Here is a 17,324-nt window from a genome sequence, read left to right as displayed (position 1 = left end):
TCAGACAGTCCTGTTCCAGCAGTGTCAGGCTGTGACAGTCCTGGTCTTGCCCAGAGTGTGTGTCAGGGCCCAGGTCTGACTGTCCTGTTCCAGCAGTGTCAGGCTGTGACAGTCCTGGTCTTGTCCAGAGTGTCTGTCAGTGCCCAGGTCAGACAGTCCTGCTTCAGCAGTGCCAGGCTGTGACAGTCCTGGTCTTGTCCAAAGTGTGTGTCAGTGCCCAGGTCAGACAGTCCTGCTCCAGCAGTGCCAGACTGTGACAGTCCTGGTCTTGTTCAGAGTGTCTGTCAGTGCCCAGATCAGATAGTCCTGCTCTAGCAGTGCCAGGCTGTGACAGTCCTGGTCTTGTCCAGAGTGTGTTTCAGTGCCCAGGTCAGACAGTCCTGCTCCAGCAGTGCCAGGCTGTGACAGTCCTGGTCTTGCCCAGAGTGTGTGTCAGTGCCCAGGTCTGACTGTCCTGTTCCAGCAGTGTCAGGCTGTGACGGTCCTGGTCTTGTCCAGAGTGTCTGTCAGTGCCCAGGTCTGACTGTCCTGTTCCAGCAGTGTCAGGCTGTGACAGTCCTGGTCTTGTCCAGAGTGTCTGTCAGTGCCCAGGTCTGACTGTCCTGTTCCAGCAGTGTCAGGCTGTGACGGTCCTGGTCTTGCCCAGAGTTTGTGTCAGTGCCCAGGTCAGACAGTCCTGCTCTAGCAGTGCCAGACTGTGACGGTCCTGGTCTTGCCCAGAGTGTGTGTCAGTGCCCAGGTCAGACAGTCCTGCTCCAGCAGTGCCAGGCTGTGACAGTCCTGGTCTTGTCCAGAGTGTGTGTCAGTGCCCAGGTCAGACAGTCCTGCTCCAGCAGTGCCAGACTGTGACAGTCCTGGTCTTGTCCAGAGTGTCTGTCAGTGCCCAGATCAGACAGTCCTGCTCCAGCAGTGCCAGGCTGTGACAGTCCTGGTCTTGTCCTGAGTGTCTGTCAGTGCCCATGTCAGACAGTTCTGCTCCAGCAGTGCCAGGCTGTGACAGTCCTGGTCTTGTCCAGAGTGTCTTTCAGTGCCCAGGTCTGACTGTCCTGTTCCAGCAGTGTCAGGCTGTGACAGTCCTGGTCTTGTCCAGAGTGTGTGTCAGTGCCCAGGTCAGACAGTTCTGTTCCAGCAGTGTCAGGCTGTGACAGTCCTGGTCTTGTCCAGAGTGTGTGTCAGTGCCCAGGTCAGACAGTCCTGCTCCAGCAGTGTCAGGCTGTGACAGTCCTGGTCTTGTCCAAAGTGTCTGTCAGTGCCCAGGTCAGACAGTCTTGCTCCAGCAGTGTCAGGCTGTGACAGTCCTGGTCTTGTCCTAAGTGTCTGTCAGTGCCCAGGTCAGACAGTCCTGCTCTAGTAATGCCAGGCTGTGACAGTGCTGGTCTTGTCCAGAGTGTGTGTCAGTGCCGAGGTCAGACAGTCCTGCTCCACCAGTGCCAGACTGTGACAGTCCTGGTTTTGTCCTGAGTGTCTGTCAGAGCCCAGGTCAGGCTGTGACAGTCCTGGTCTTGTCTAGAGTGTGTTTCAGTACCCAGGTCAGACAGTCCTGTTCCAGCAGTGTCAGGCTGTGACAGTCCTGGTCTTGTCCAGAGTGTGTGTCAGTACCCAGGTCAGACAGTCCTGTTCCAGCAGTGTCAGGCTGTGACAGTCCTGGTCTTGTCCAGAGTGTGTGTCAGTGCCCAGGTCCCACAGTCCTGCTCCAGCAGTGCCAGGCTGTGACAGTCCTGGTCTTGTCCAGAGTGTGTGTCAGTACCCAGGTCAGACAGTCCTGTTCCAGCAGTGCCAGGCTGTGACAGTCCTGGTCTTGTCCAGAGTGTGTGTCAGTGCCCAGGTCAGACAGTCCTGTTCCAGCAGTGTCAGGCTGTGACAGTCCTGGTCTTGCCCAGAGTGTGTGTCAGGGCCCAGGTCAGACAGTCCTGTTCCAGCAGTGTCAGGCTGTGACAGTCCTGGTCTTGTCCAGAGTGTGTGTCAGTGCCCAGGTCAGACAGTCCTGTTCCAGCAGTGTCAGGCTGTGACAGTCCTGGTCTTGCCCAGAGTGTGTGTCAGTGCCCAGGTCAGACAGTCTTGCTCCAGCAGTGTCAGGCTGTGACTGTCCTGGTCTTGTCCTAAGTTTCTGTCAGTGCCCAGGTCAGACAGTCCTGCTCCAGCAGTGCCAGGCTGTGACAGTGCTGGTCTTGTCCAGAGTGTGTGTCAATGCCCAGGTCTGACTGTCCTGTTCCAGCAGTGTCAGGCTGTGACAGTCCTGGTCTTGTCCTAAGTGTCTGTCAGTGCCCAGGTCAGAGAGTCCTGCTCTAGTAATGCCAGGCTGTGACAGTGCTGGTCTTGTCCAGAGTGTGTGTCAGTGCCGAGGTCAGACAGTCCTGCTCCACCAGTGCCAGACTGTGACAGTCCTGTTTTTGTCCTGAGTGTCTGTCAGAGCCCAGGTCAGGCTGTGACAGTCCTGGTCTTGTCTAGAGTGTGTTTCAGTACCCAGGTCAGACAGTCCTGTTCCAGCAGTGCCAGGCTGTGACAGTCTTGGTCTTGTCTAGAGTGTGTTTCAGTACCCAGGTCAGACAGTCCCTGCTCCAGTCTCTGAACTGTGTGAAACCTGGAGGGAGAGACGTGCTGTATGAGAATCAACTGTTCTAAAGTTTTTATTTGTTCCATGGGTGGTTCTCTTTTCAGCAGTTCAGTAATATCTATGGACATGCTGAGTAGCAGGACTTATAGTAATAGTTTAAATGCTTAATTTGTTTGATCTGGAGCTGAGACTCATATGGTCAAGACACCAGTCTGAATGCTGACCTGTGTCTCAGCTGATTCTGGGAAAAGTTTGACAGATTTTCAATGGACTCCTCAGCAGTATCTATGGCCCTGGTGATGACAAAGAGAAAGACTTAACAATCCTTAAAAAGTCATTCTGTGTGTACTAGTCTCTTTCATTTCTTACTCAAGAGCTGTAATAAGACCCCTTTGACAGAGCGGGTTTTCGGGCTGCCTTTTCGCCCAGTGGAGGGTTGATACTTCTAGTAGAAGTAGAGAGCTGACACACAGTGTATGAGATGTGTTTCTTCTTGTCCTCAAGTTTGAACTAATAGCGAGAGACTCTTGGGCACTGATCGTGAAGTAATACAGATGTCTGCTATCTTGCAGCTGATGCTGGGGTTCTGAGGCAAACACAAGGGGAATCACATGAGAATGTTTTATAGGGTTCTCTAATGAGGACCCAGGTGATACTAATTCCCATTTTCATGCAAAAACTGGTTAGAGAGGGAACAGCTGGAGTGCCCTCTAGTAGTGTGCAGTACAAGGACTTTTCATACTGTCACACCCTACTGCAGTTTTAAGATTAAACACTTAACCTTTTGTACAGAAAACAAAAAAAAAAACAAAATAACACTGTAAACCAAAGATTATTGGTTTATATAATAGTAATAACTGTTTCTGCTGGAGGGAACTTGAGAGATCTGCCAAACTCTCAACACCCTGGCAGCATCATATCCAAGGAAAGGGAACAGACTGATTTGATCATTTAACAAGATGTTTTTGTATTTTTTACTGGACGTTTTCTTTTTTATTGGACAGCCTGCGGTACTCAGGATTATGGACATTTTTAAGTTTGATTTAATGCAGCTCTTCTAGAAGCAGGTCAATTGGATTCACTTGGGTAGATTTAAACCCAGCAATGTACCTCCAGACCTGACAGTTTTATGAGCTACCACATCCCAAGAGCTACAGAATACAGGCTTTGCACAACTTGTACACATTATCTGATGATTTTAATTCTTGCTAAAGCTTCATATCTCAAGGTAGATCTGGGCATGAGGCTTCAGTTTCTCTGACTGCTGTTGAGACCCCAGGAGCTGCTCCTACTCTCTGTCTAGATCTCAGTCCTGCTTCATTCTCTCTCAAGATCTGAGGTCTGTACAGAGTCCATTCCATCTCTCTGACTGTCCTTCTGCACCCCCTCCTGGATGAGAGGGTGCTGTGACTATGTAAAATTATCTAAAATTAAAAAAGTTTAATTTAACGGTTTATGTCTCTGAGCATTTAGAAATGTTACAGAAACTTTTAGACTGAATAAAAAAAAGATGTTTTCAAGCTGTTTTAAGTTTAGAATTAAAATATTTAATACAGAAGATCTACACATAGTTATCTCTTTAATTTACTGTATCATGTTACGCACACTGTTAACGTGCTTTAATACTGCTACATTTGTCAAATGCTTTGTGTATACATCTGTCACATGTCTGATCAAGTCTATTGTACTGGATGTAGATGTATGTGTCCCTAACTGTAAATCTAGACTGAGATTACAACTAGCAGGCATCACTGTCACGCCAGAGGAGAATGAGACACATCAAACACACAGAGGGTTCACTCTGGTGTTTTTAATGAAGTAAATACTAGAAAGGAAACTAATAAGAACCTTAGTTTATATTTTGCACCCTTGTGAAGATTAAGTGTTAATGTCTCTTCAGGTACAGGAGTGCGGTTAGCAGGGGGCAGGAGTCTCTGCTCTGGCAGAGTCGAAGTTCTGCGAGGGACGTCCTGGGGTACGATCTGTGAGGCTGACTTTGACATGAAGGACGCGGAGGTCGTCTGTCGCCAACTAGACTGCGGATTTCCAGCAGAGCTGCTGAGAGGGGCTCATTTCGGAGAGGGGCAGGGGCTGATCAGGACAGAGGTGATCCAGTGTTGGGGAAATGAGACCAGAATCCATGACTGTCCCACCTCAACCAGGGAGCATCAGAGCTGCACTCACAGCAATGACATCAGCCTGGTCTGTACAGGTGAGAGTATAGCTGTCTATACTGATCCCCACTTATGTAAATACTTCAGTATCTCACTCTGGGCAGTGTGGGCTAATTAGTTCTCTAAATCATAGCTTTGCCCGCTAACCTTTGAGAGCATTGTCTGTGCTACAGTGACATCATCTTTTTTAATTAAATACCTAAAGACAAAATGGCAAAAGTCATTAGTGTGTATGTCCATGCTTTTTTGAAGGTATTTAGTAATTTTAAGAATATTTAAAAGTTTTTATTTGTTTGTCTTTTGCGTTTCAGGCCACCGTATATTGCACCCCAAAATAATATCTTTGGATCAGTCAGCGAGCTGCAGCAGGAAGTGGCCTTGTGGTCATGTGATTTCCACATTGCTTGATTCTTCTTTGTTTGTCACAGTGTGACAGATAATTACTCTTGTGTACTGAAGTTAAATATTCAATAAGTATGTGTAACTATGAGAAGTTATTGTACAAAATCAACCATTATAACACTGCATTCTTACAGTACAGCTCCTGACTCCCCTGTCTTTTGTATAAAGAGAAGAGGGTGTTCATACTATACAGCTCCTGACTCCTCTGTCGTTTATATAAAGAGTGATGTTAATGCCGCACAGCTCCTGAGTCATCAGTCCTTTGTATAAAGTCTAGAGTGGTGTTCGTGTTCTACTGACTCACCTGTCCTGTCTGCAGACTACAGTGGCTACAGGCTGGTGGGCGGTCCTGACTCCTGTTCTGGCCAGGTGGAGCTGCAGTACCGTGGTGAAAACAGGACAGTGTGTGACCAGTACTGGGACCTGAGAGACGCCACTGTTCTCTGCCAGCAGCTGGGCTGTGGGGAGGCTGTAGCAGCTCCAGAACAGGCCTGGTTTGGACAGGGCAGTGGATCAAGAGGGGTTGATGTGTTTGACTGCCGGGGCAATGAGACCCATCTCTCTCAGTGTGCTGTCTCTTCATGGGGCAGAGGGGCTTGCTCTCACAGGCAGGACACCGGAGTCATTTGTTCTAGTAAGAACCAATACATATTTACATTTTCAGAATTAATTAAAGCTTCAAAAAAAGATCAGTAGGAGGTCAAATCCAAATCTCTCCCAATTACTAATGAAGCAGCCAAATCCATTTACCTCCAAGTCAGCTACACCAGTCCAACAGTTCAAGGTGCCACTGAAAGCAGTCCTCTTACTGGAATCACCAAGCCTCCCTTCCTTTTCAAACTGTCCTGACTTCCAGCACAACCATGGTCACCTCTCACCCAGACCTTTATTCCCATAATCCTCTCTCATTTCCACAGAGGTTCAGCACAACTTCTCAAGACCTCAAGACCACCCTTCATTCCATCATTTCCTCCATCCTTATCTACTTTCTCTTTTACTACCATTACCCACCTCTTCATGCTGTTTTACAGGAGCCTGCCCTGCAGCTAATTCCAGCTCCACCCTCCTTGTGTTATCAAACACACAAGTCAGTCCACATTCACATTCCTCATTCATAGCCCTGCAGTTTGTGCACCATCTAGTGTCCCAGTCACCTGCTGAGGTGCTGAGAATCCCTCCATCCCCTTACATGTGGGTTCAACTGACCTGCCCAGCACTGGCACATTCTCTTCATCCATGAGGAAGCTGCTGCATGAATGCAGCTGAAGTGAAGGAAGGGAAACTAAAAAAGATGTGCAGAGTTGTGGGCAGCCAGACAGAATTTACACTGAACAGAGAGGAAGTGTGAGATTAGAACTCGATCTCTTGCCAAATGTCTAAAACTATTTTGAATATTATTAGGAATATGTTTATGACAATATGTTCTGATTTAATAAACTGGGTGTGTCATGCTAATTTTATATGAAAAAAATGTTGTTCCTGTTAACCCTTCTGTTTTATGATTCTGATGTGTGAATGACAGTAAACATGATGATTCATTTTTACAGATTCCTCCCTGTCAACTCTAGACGGTGGAGTCCGGCTGTCAGGAGGAGAGAGTCACTGTGATGGCCGGGTGAAGGTTCACTACAACAGCACCTGGGGGAGACTCCTCCAGCACTCCTGGGGCTACAGAGAGGCCTCTGTGGTCTGCAGACAGCTGGGCTGTGGCTCTGTAGTGCAAATATACAACTCCTCTCTGTATGAGACAGGCGACAGTGCTGTGTGTCTAACAGGTATTCAGTGCTCTGTAGTAATAATAATTGCTTAGACTTATATAGCGCTTTTCTGGACACTCCACTCAAAGCCCTTTACAGGTAATGGGGATCCCCTCCACCACCACCAATGTGCAGCTCCACCTGGATGATGCGACGGCAGCCATAGTGCGCCAGAACACTCACCACACATCAGCTATTAGGGGGGAGGAGAGTAGAGTAATGAAGCCCATTCGTAGTGGGGGATTATTAGGAGGCCATGATTGGTAAGGGCCGATGGGAAATTTGGCCAGGACGCCAGGTTTACACCCCTACTCTTTTCGAGAAACACCCTGGGATTTTTAATGACCACAGAGAGTCAGGACCTCAGTTTTACATCTCATCCGAAGGACAGTGCCTGTTTACATTAAGACCCACATGGACCGCAGGGTGAGCACCCCCTGCTGGCCACACTAACACCTCTTCCAGCAGCAACCTTAGTTTTTCCCAGGAGGTCTCTCATCCAGGTACTGACCAGGCTCACACCTGCTTAGCTTCAGTGGGTTGCCTGTTGTTGAGTTGCAGGGTGATATGGCTGCTGGCTAGTACAAGTCTATAACTCCTCTCTGTATGGGACAGTAACAGTGTGTCTGACAGGTATTCAGTGTTCTGGGGATGAGTCTCACCTGGTGAACTGCAGTTCTCCACAGACAGTCAACTGCAACACTGGACAGGATGTTGCCCTGTTCTGCTCAGGTAGGTGCCATTCAAAGTATTTTTTTTATTTTTAAAATATGCACATTGATATGTAGGACATAAAACACAAACCCTAAAATATTTGTCACAGAATTTAACAACTGGACCTGTGAACAACAGTTAATATATTGTATGAAGTAATATTTGTTTTTATTTTAAGTCCATTAATATGGACTGGTAATAAACCAGGGATAAATGTTTGACATTTTCAGTATAATTGTAGAAGAGATTCCATATATTGTTCAATCCAATCATCCCATTCTGTAGAGATACAGTGTTTAGTCATCAGGTTAATGCACTGCTGACAACAGATGTGAGGCCTGTAATTCAAATTCATTAAGATCTCCTTTCTTGCAGTTGTGAGCAACAGAGATGAAAACTGAGAATATTTGCGTGACAAGTCAATAGATTAATTAAAACAGATGGGAACAATGAAAGCTTACAGCCTAAAGAAAATAAACATTTTATCTATTTTTTTTTAAAAAGAATGATTGATGGGCAATACCGGAAGGTATGGATGTTGATGCACTTATTACATCATGAGCAGAGTATTGAAAAGTACTGGTTCATTAGGTCCATAAGAAACCTTTTTAGTTGTATTACTGATATGTAATGTTTTATATTGAATGATCTGGACTTCCATGGATATGACAGGAAAGTAACTATTTAAACATTCAGATTCCTAACAACTGTATTGGAGAGAGAGTCTCAGGTTGTCACAGAACCCAGGGGCAATTTCTGGCTGGAAGGATCTTAAGCATCTTGGGATGCAATATCTTGCTTAGTATAGACAACAGAGGTCTGGTTCAGATTTGAATTGAAGCCTATCCATTGGGTATTACTGTGAATCTGAATCATCAGATTTCTTCTGTCTTACTGTGTGTACTCACTCAAAAGAAATATGCATAACACATTTCATTTTTCTTTCATCAGAATTATTTTTTCATGTTGTGGCACTCTGAGAAAGCTGATAATGTAGGCCTGGTCCTGTGACTCTACTACCTTGGATAGAAATTTGAGACAGATTGAACAAATATTTTAAAAAATTATCTGCATATTTTTTTATGGAGACAGAACCTGGAATGTTTTTTCACCTTCCAAAAATATATAAAAAATATAAAAAACACTGGCAGAGCTAGATAGCGTATACAGTATATAGCATTTAAGCAGTAAAAAAAGTTCTTACTAACTGATCGCTAATCAGAATCTGATTGATCTTCACTTGACTAACAGGCTGACAAAGAAAAGTAAAGAAAAGCTTGGCTTTTTGCTCAGAATTGCCCTGAACATCTGTAATAATAATAATAATAATAATAATAATAATAATAATAATAATAATTGCTTACACTTATATAGCGCTTTTCTGGACACTCCACTCAAAGCGTTTTACAGGTAATGGAGACTCCCCATCACCACCACCAGTGTGCAGCCCCACATGGATGATGCGATGGCAGCAATAGTGTGCCAGAACGCTCACCACACATCAGCTATCAGTGGGGAGGAGAGCAGAGTAATGAAGCCAATTCATAGATGGGGATTATTAGGAGGCCATGATTGGTAAGGGCGAATGGGATATTTACCAGGACACCGGGGTTACACCCCTGCTCTTTTTGAGAAACTCCCTGGGATTGTTAATGACCACAGAGAGTCAGGACCTCGGTTTTAACCCTAACCCTAATCTCCCTAAGCCTGTGAATGGTCAGAAATCACTGACTGACAGCTATTTCTGTCTATTCAGATTTTCTGTAGGCAGTCACTTTGATAATAGGCTACAAATCCATAGTTTTCCCCTTCTTATAGAAAACATGTTTCCCTTATAACTCTATAATATGAAATCCTCTATAATGCAATCAGAGATTTACCCTGCATCCTAAATTAACAGAACAGCATTAATATGATGCCCAAAAGTGAATGAAAAACTACTATATTTCTATTCTAAACCTCCATCACAAACTAGGAGAGAATGTCTTCAGCCTGAGGATTGCACAATATTGAAAACCAGGATCTGAGACTGAGAGCTCTCTTAAACAAGGTTCACATTATTTAACAAGAATCTGAACTCCAGTTCTTTTCATCTGACATGCTTCTTCTCTCTTCCTTCCTCCTGTTACCTCTCTCTCCTCTGTCTTTTCTTATATTTCATCTGGTGAATTTCGACTCATGACAATTCTAATGACGAGGTAGAGTAAACCAAAAGATTCTCTTTGTTCTTCTGTGCTTACCAGTCCTGCATCTTTCTAAACTTCTATATTTTAGACTCTTAATTTTTTTTTCTAACAACCTAATGTTAGCTTTAATGGCACCACACCAGCCACAATGATATATGTCTCTATATCACTGGGTATTGTCTCTCCTAGCTCAGTGCTCCCTCAGGCTGGTAGAGGTAGGAGGGGATTGTGTCAGTAATGTTTAATAGATATGTGTCTGTATCACTGCGTACTGTCTCTCCTAGCCCAGCGCTCCCTCAGGCTGGTTGGGGCAGGAGATGATTGTGCCGGGAGGTTGGAGGTTTATCACAATGGCTCCTGGGGGACAGTCTGCGATGACTCCTGGGACCTGGCAGACTCTCAGGTGGTGTGCAGGCAGCTCCAGTGTGGGACGGCCCTCAGTGCCCCAGTTCCGTCCTCCTTCAGCCAGGGAACTGGACCCATCTGGCTGGACGAGGTGGGCTGTCTGGGGCACGAGTCGTCTCTGTGGGAGTGTCCCTCAGCATGGTGGGGACAGCATGACTGTGGACACAAGGAGGATGTGAGAATCCTGTGTTCAGGTAAGCGAACGAAAAAAAAAATCCATATTCTCGAATTCCACATTGTAGATATGGTTTGCATCTGGAGTGCTTAAATACATCTTATTGAGAAATTTCAATTCAATACAGTTTAGTTTTATTTGTATTTTTTCAATGGACATTGTCACAAAGCAGCTTTACAGATTTCCGGGCCTGAACCCCCAGTGAGCAAACCTCAGGCAACAGTGGCAAGGAAAAACTCCCCTAGACTATAGTGGGAAGAAACCGTGAGAGGAACCAAGGCTCAAAAGGGGGAGACTATCCTCCTCTGTTAATTAAAATGAACAGACATGGTGAAAAAGATAGTATTTTTATTTCAGTAATGGGTAGTGAAGTCCAGCAGTGTCTGGAATGTTCAGTAGTTTGCTTTGGTTGAAATTTCTCTGGGAAGTTGAGTTCGACAGGTAGAAGGAGCTGGATTCTGGGCCTGGCTTCCTAACAGTCCACCTCAGAATAGACAAGAAATAAAGTATTAGTGAATGACAACGAAAACAGAAATTGGTAGGTTGTGTGGCTTGCTTTTCCTAAATATTTATCCAAAGGTTAGACTGAACAAATATGTTTTTAACCCAGATTTGAACACTGGGAGTGCGTCTTAATTCCACACATCTGCGGGGAGGCTATTCCATCATTGGGGAGCTCTGTAAGAAAATGCTCTGTTGCCAGCTGTGACTTTTTTAATTCCAGGAACTAGGTAACCTCCTCCTTGTGATTGAAGTGTACGAGAGGGATTATAAGGGACTAAAAGATCCACTCAAATATTTTGGGCCAAGATCACGCAAAGCTTTGTAAAAAGAGACTAAGATATAGTTATGATACAGCTGGGAATGCACATATTCACATCCCAGCAAAAATAAAAAGAAAGAAAGAAACTCTGGCACTGAACGTGAATTCCCCTCCACTAGTGAATGGGGATATATTCATCTCAGTGCTCCAGCAAGATCTAGAATCCAATCTTCAAACTTCTCACATCAATTGCCTTTCGTGGTTTTCTGCCTCAAATGTTTCATTTTGATTTCTTCCAAGAATGGCTTCTGGCCAGATCCTGATGAACCACACGGTGTTAAATGTCACCCCAAGCAGCACGTTCTCCTTGCACAGCGCAGCACCACTCACCCTGAGCCACATATTCTACTTTCATGCCTCAGTCTTTTAGTTGTGCTGCTGCTGAATAGCCAAGCTGATCAGAATGACGTTTTGGATCAGAACCTAATCTTCTAATGGGATTTTAAAGCTCTGTGTGATGCACTGTCCAGATTCTGAATGAACAGAACCACACACTCCTGTCACCTTCATGTCAGCTGTGTTATTGTACAGCTGTCCTTGTTTCATTATGTGAGTCAGTTATAACTGGATGAGTACAGGAAATGAGACTGATTGCTGTTCACATTGTTTGTTGTTTTTTTTCTTTTTAGTTCAGAATGAAACGTTGGGCTGTCTTGTCAGGGTTTGTTGCCTTTGACTTTCCCTGCTGTTTTGACAGATCACACTCTCCTGAGACTGTCTGCAGGCTGTTCAGGACAGGCAGAGGTTTACTACAACGGCACCTGGGGCAGCATCTGTGCCAACAGCATGACAGACTTCACAGTTGCAGTGATCTGTAAACAGCTGGGCTGTGGAGACAAGGGCACCGTCAGAGAGACAAACTCCAGGCTGAGCCCTGATCCCAAATGGCTGGACTTTGTCTCCTGTCGCAAACATGACTCCACCCTGTGGCAGTGTCCCTCCTCCCCCTGGGGTCAGAATGACTGCACAGATCGGGAAGTGGCTGAGATCACCTGCTCAGGTATAGAGGGAAGAATAATGCTCTGTAAATTAGTGTTTTGCCATATTTAGAACAGACAAAAGCTTTAAACTGAATTCTTAGTAATTTATATCCAAACATGTATAAAATGAAATAATTATTATTAATCTTTGAAGGTCCTAGGAAAGAAGCTGACAGAAGCACTCCAGCCCCTCAGGAAGAGCAGCCTCAGCTGTACTGCCCAGGTGAGTTCAGTGTGTAAAACAGTCAGAGACACTGCAGCCCTGAGCTGAGGAACAGTAACCATACAGCTCTCTTCTAGAGCCACTCAATACCTCACTAATCTCTACTACAGTCACTGAGCTGAAGACACTCAGTAAGCTCTCTGCTCTCATCTACAGTCACAGATCTAATGACACTCAGTAACCTCACTGTTGACTTTCAGTCCCACTGGCTCTGCGCCTGGCTGGAGGCACTAACTGCTCTGGGCGGGTGGAGTTGCAGTATGAGGGCTCCTGGGGGACCGTCTGTGACGACTCCTGGGACCTGCAGGATGCCCAGGTGGTCTGCAGACAGCTGGGCTGTGGGGATGCAGTGAGCGCAGCAATAGAGGCCTCATTCGGACCAGGGAGTGGCACCATCTGGCTGGACAATGTAAACTGCACAGGCAGTGAGCTTCACCTGTGGGACTGCTGTCACTCTGGACTGAATCAGAGTGACTGTCGACACAAGGAGGATGCAGGGGTTACCTGTACAGGTGAGGAGAGTCTTAGAACTGTAGATAAACAAGGTAGCAGATCAATGGAGAAGTTAGACTGATGTCACCCATACTCTATCACTGCTTAATATCTATCTAACTAATCCAACTAAGATCATCAGTCACAAGATTTGGATTTCAGGTGGGTAGCTGCGTCAGCATGCGTAGGCTGCAAAGGAACAAGTAATAGGTTTATTCCATGCTGAAAAAAAGAAGAAAGAGAACACAACGTTTCGGCCGTGGAGCCTTCTTCAGGTGTGAAGAAGATTTGGATGTTTTGTAGCCATGTGTGTGTAAACAGCACTAGGCTTTAATTCTGAACAAGACAGCATTCATCCAGCAATCCTAGATTTGACCTCAAGGAACAAATGTAAAGATTTTTTTTTATTAAGACCACTCTGGATTCAACTTGCTTTAAAACCAAAGGCAAAATAATGACAGTTCTCCTATCTCTTTTACAGGTTTGTCAGAGACAACAGCCAGTCCAGCAACAGCTACAGGTGAACAGAAATCTTCCTTGTCATTGATAACTCCTGTCTTTCTGTCTCTTCAGATTCCCAGTGTAGCTGTAGTGTCTCCTCTCCTCCCTCAGGGTGAAGATCAGTGTCTCTTCAGATTCCCAGTGTTGTTGTAGTGTCTCCTCTCCTCCTTGAGTGTGAAGATCAGTGTCTCTTCAGATTCCCAGTGTTGTTGTAGTGTCTCCTCTCCTCTCTCAGAGTGAAGATCAGTGTCTCTTCAGATTCCCAGTGTAGCTGTAGTGTCTCCTCTCCTCCTTGAGTGTGAAGATCAGTGTCTCTTCAGATTCCCAGTGTTGTTGTAGTGTCTCCTCTCCTCTCTCATGGTGAAGATCAGTGTCTCTTCAGATTCCCAGTGTAGCTGTAGTGTCTCCTCTCCTCCTTGAGTGTGAAGATCAGTGTCTCTTCAGATTCCCAGTGTTGTTGTAGTGTCTCCTCTCCTCTCTCAGAGTGAAGATCAGTGTTTTCAGATTTCCAGTGTAGATCTTGTGCTAGTGTCCTCTCTTTCCTCACTGATTTAGTGACAGTCCTGATGGGTTAGATTGGGAATCCTTAACTGTTCTTCATTGATCTTGGGTTCACCCTGAAGCCATGAGAGCCACATATCGGAACAGGAGGAGAACAGGACATGTGTCAAAGTGTATATGAGCCGAAGAGCACCTCTCCTGATCCCTGTTCATCCATTGTCTCCCCCTCTCTCAGGCAGAACCAGGACAACACCCCAGACACAGCCACTGGGAGGCCTGTCTGCCTCGCCCCTGGTCCTCCTGCTGCTGGGGGCTCTGCTCTTCGTGGTGCTGGCCCTGTTAGTGGGGCAGCTGATCCAGAACAGGAATCTGAGGAAAGGTAGGGAGGGAACTCTCCATCCACATAGTGACCTCTAGTGGTCAGTTCTGTCACTCACATGGAACTTATATTTACATAATTACCTTGAGGAATAATTCAATTCAATTCAATTCAACTTTATTGTCATTAAACTTACACAGGTGCATAGTATAATGAAAAGTGTTTCTCATTAGTCACTCAGGTGCAGTATATAAATAGGACAGAAGATGAGACAATAGACAGTTACACAATAGCAATAATAGTAACATGTAATAACATAACATAAATAACATGTAATCAAGTAATCGAAAACTGTGCAAAATTCCACAGAGAAAATTTAACAGGACAAAAACAGTGCAAGGTAATTCTTGGAACAGTGCAAAAAAATAGTGTGGTTAAAAGTAGTATGGTTAATTAATATTGAATATTATTATGCCTGTTACAGTTTTACTGGGCTATCGAGGGGACAGTACAATTTTGGCTTACGTGTGTGTGGTGGTGTAGGAGTACAGTGGTAGTGGGTACAGGAGGGTGTTAGGAGAGATCATAATATGGTGGGAGGGAGTGGGGGCATCACTAACTTGACAGCTCTGGGGAAGAAGCTATTTTGGAGTCTAGTTGTGTGCGACTGGAGTGACCGGAACCTTCTGCCAGATGGTAGGGGAACAAACAAGTTATGACCGGGGTGAGTGGGGTCAGACATAATTTTGGTGGCTTTTTTCAGACTCCTGTTGTTGTATATTTCCTGGATGGATGGTAAGGCACTGCCGATGATGTGTTGGGCAGTTTTGACGACCCGCTGTAGTGCCTTACGGTCAGATGCGGTGCAGTTGCCGTACCAGACTGTGATGCAGGTGGTCAGTATGCTCTCCACCGTACATCTGTAGAAGTTGGTGAGGATCAGTGGGTGTAGGTGTATTTTCTTCAGCCTTCTCAGGAAGTACAGCTGCTGTTGTGCCTTCTTGATGAGACTGGAGGTGTTCAGTGTCCATGTAAGGTCCTTAGAGATGTGAACGCCTAGGAATTTGAAGTTATTCACCATCTCCACCGCAGACCCTTCTATGTAGATGGGGGAGTGAACTTTTCCTTGTCTTCTGAAGTCAACAATCAGCTCTTTGGTTTTGCTGATGTTGAGACATAGGTTGTTGGTTCGGCACCAGTCTGCGAGTTGTTTTATCTCCTCTCTGTAGGCAGCCTCATCGTTGTCAGTGATCAGGCCCACGACTGTTGTATTGTCAGCATACTTGGTGATGGTGTTTGTGCTGAACTTAGCAGTACAGTCGTGGGTGAACAGGGAGTAGAGCAGTGGGCTGAGCACACAGCCTTGAGGGGCACCGGCTGTGCCCTGGTAGAGACCTGGTAGAGAAAACCATTTAAAGTTTAAAAAAGATTATCAACAATTACAGATGGAGATATCAGGAAATTTGCAAATCCAGAAGCATAACATTTATGTGCTGTAATGTCCAAAGAAGGTTTAGTAGTCAATGTTTGATCTTGTACTCCTCTCCCTGCATGTTAACCCTGAGTGTCTATTTTCTCACACAGCCCTATCTAAGGGAGCACTCGCACCCTATCATGATGCCGTTTACGAGGAAATAGAGTACAAACTGGCCAGAGAGGGAACCTACAGCGCCCCCAGGAGAGGTGAGTGGAGAGAGTCTTCAGGAGTGATTAGTCTCCATCTTCTGAGGAAGATCTGAGGACTTAACACTTGTAGAAAATCTCACCATACTGGTTTTAAATGTGTAGAGTTTTCTTTCTCAACTGCTGTCAAAGTAAGTGAAGAAAAGCATCATAAACTCTGTGTTTCTGTTGACAACCTGGCTTCTCTCCCAGTAAGAGACAGTGCTGACTGACTGTAGGATTGTTTTTTCTCAACTGGTGTCAAAGTAACTGACACCACAGTTCACAGTTCCTGATCTGCCTTATACACACAAACTCTGAGATACTGTTCACACCCTGCCTTCTTCCACAGCCAGTGGAAGACAATGAGTCTGCTGTCTGACTGCAGGTAATATTGATCTGTCCTCCTGTTCACAGGGAGATTCCTCTCTGACGAGCTGCCCTCTGGATACGATGATGTGGAGGACAGTGAGGGAGACCCAGTACCAGGTGAGGGGAGATGGAGTCAAGGGGCTCTGTGTGGGAGTTAGGAGGTCTTCAGTCCAGTACTCACTCTCACCTCAAACCAGGCTGACGTTTAGAGAACTTATGTAGAAAATCCTGAATTATATAAATATAACCACACGTGTTTCTTCAGTGTTGTCTCACACTAGCCTTATCTCAGTGTAGTGGTTTGATGGGTTTACTGAGACAATTATTAATTGTAGCAGTAATCACGAGGTTGTTCGTTGGGGCTTTTAGAAAATCAGAACAACTAACAACGCACACACATGGGTTCAATACACGGGATACATTTCTTAATATAAACTGTGCACCAAACATATACTAGTCTGCCTGGATACGAGCGGCAGACCTTACTGTGAGGGTTATCAATATACAAGGTATATAATCTCGAAGAGATGCAAACACAAAGAGATACACAACAGAGAATATATGTCAATATATATCGTTCGGTTACCAAATCGCTAATCAGTGTTATTAACCACTGTTACTTTAAACTCGGAAGTAAATACATTACTCATGAATTAAATTGATAACAACTTGTGTTGAGGTACAATTGAATTGTCTAGATGCAATGTAGAACATGGGGTTTACTTATCCACTGTGTATGGATTTGGAATTTCCCGGCATGAACACCAAACCAGCTGACAGGCTCTGTTGCAGCCTCTGTTCCAGCGGTTGTCCAATGGGCGTTGTCCCGGCGTCCTCTGGCTACCGGCCAACCAGTCGAGGTACAGCTCGGAGTAGGACGGGCGGAGGAATCTGACTGCGGCGCGCAGGGCAGTCGTTGCTCCGAGGAGATCTACCAGCAGTCCGGCTGGCTGGTAGAAAGTCTCTATGCACTGAGTGTGACCGCGAGTCCTCACAAGTCACTCTTGTGCCTGGGAAGAAGCTGGTTCGTTCCCGGTCCAGCGCTGCTCCTGAATAAGCTATTCAGGTTGTCGACGAGGGTCCA

General features: G+C 45.5%; 1 protein-coding gene across 1 annotated transcript in view; it reads left to right on the top strand.

Moving 5' to 3' along the window:
* LOC148667324 (scavenger receptor cysteine-rich type 1 protein M130-like) overlaps nt 1–17,324 on the top strand; it is a 41,032-nt gene that overhangs the window by 19,745 nt on the left and 3,963 nt on the right. The window contains exons 2-9 of the mRNA XM_088632933.1: nt 4,432–4,766; nt 5,450–5,764; nt 7,521–7,619; nt 10,072–10,386; nt 12,594–12,905; nt 14,123–14,266; nt 15,791–15,889; nt 16,286–16,357. Of these exons, the coding sequence (XP_088489059.1) occupies nt 4,432–4,766; nt 5,450–5,764; nt 7,521–7,619; nt 10,072–10,386; nt 12,594–12,905; nt 14,123–14,266; nt 15,791–15,889; nt 16,286–16,357 (1,691 nt within the window). The remainder of the gene's footprint in view (nt 1–4,431; nt 4,767–5,449; nt 5,765–7,520; nt 7,620–10,071; nt 10,387–12,593; nt 12,906–14,122; nt 14,267–15,790; nt 15,890–16,285; nt 16,358–17,324) is intronic.

This window comes from Lepisosteus platostomus, chromosome 5 (assembly GCF_059453375.1).
Source record: "Lepisosteus platostomus isolate fLepPlt1 chromosome 5, fLepPlt1.hap1, whole genome shotgun sequence".
Lineage (NCBI taxonomy): Eukaryota > Metazoa > Chordata > Actinopteri > Semionotiformes > Lepisosteidae > Lepisosteus > Lepisosteus platostomus.
This window is presented reverse-complemented; position numbering and strand designations above follow the sequence as displayed.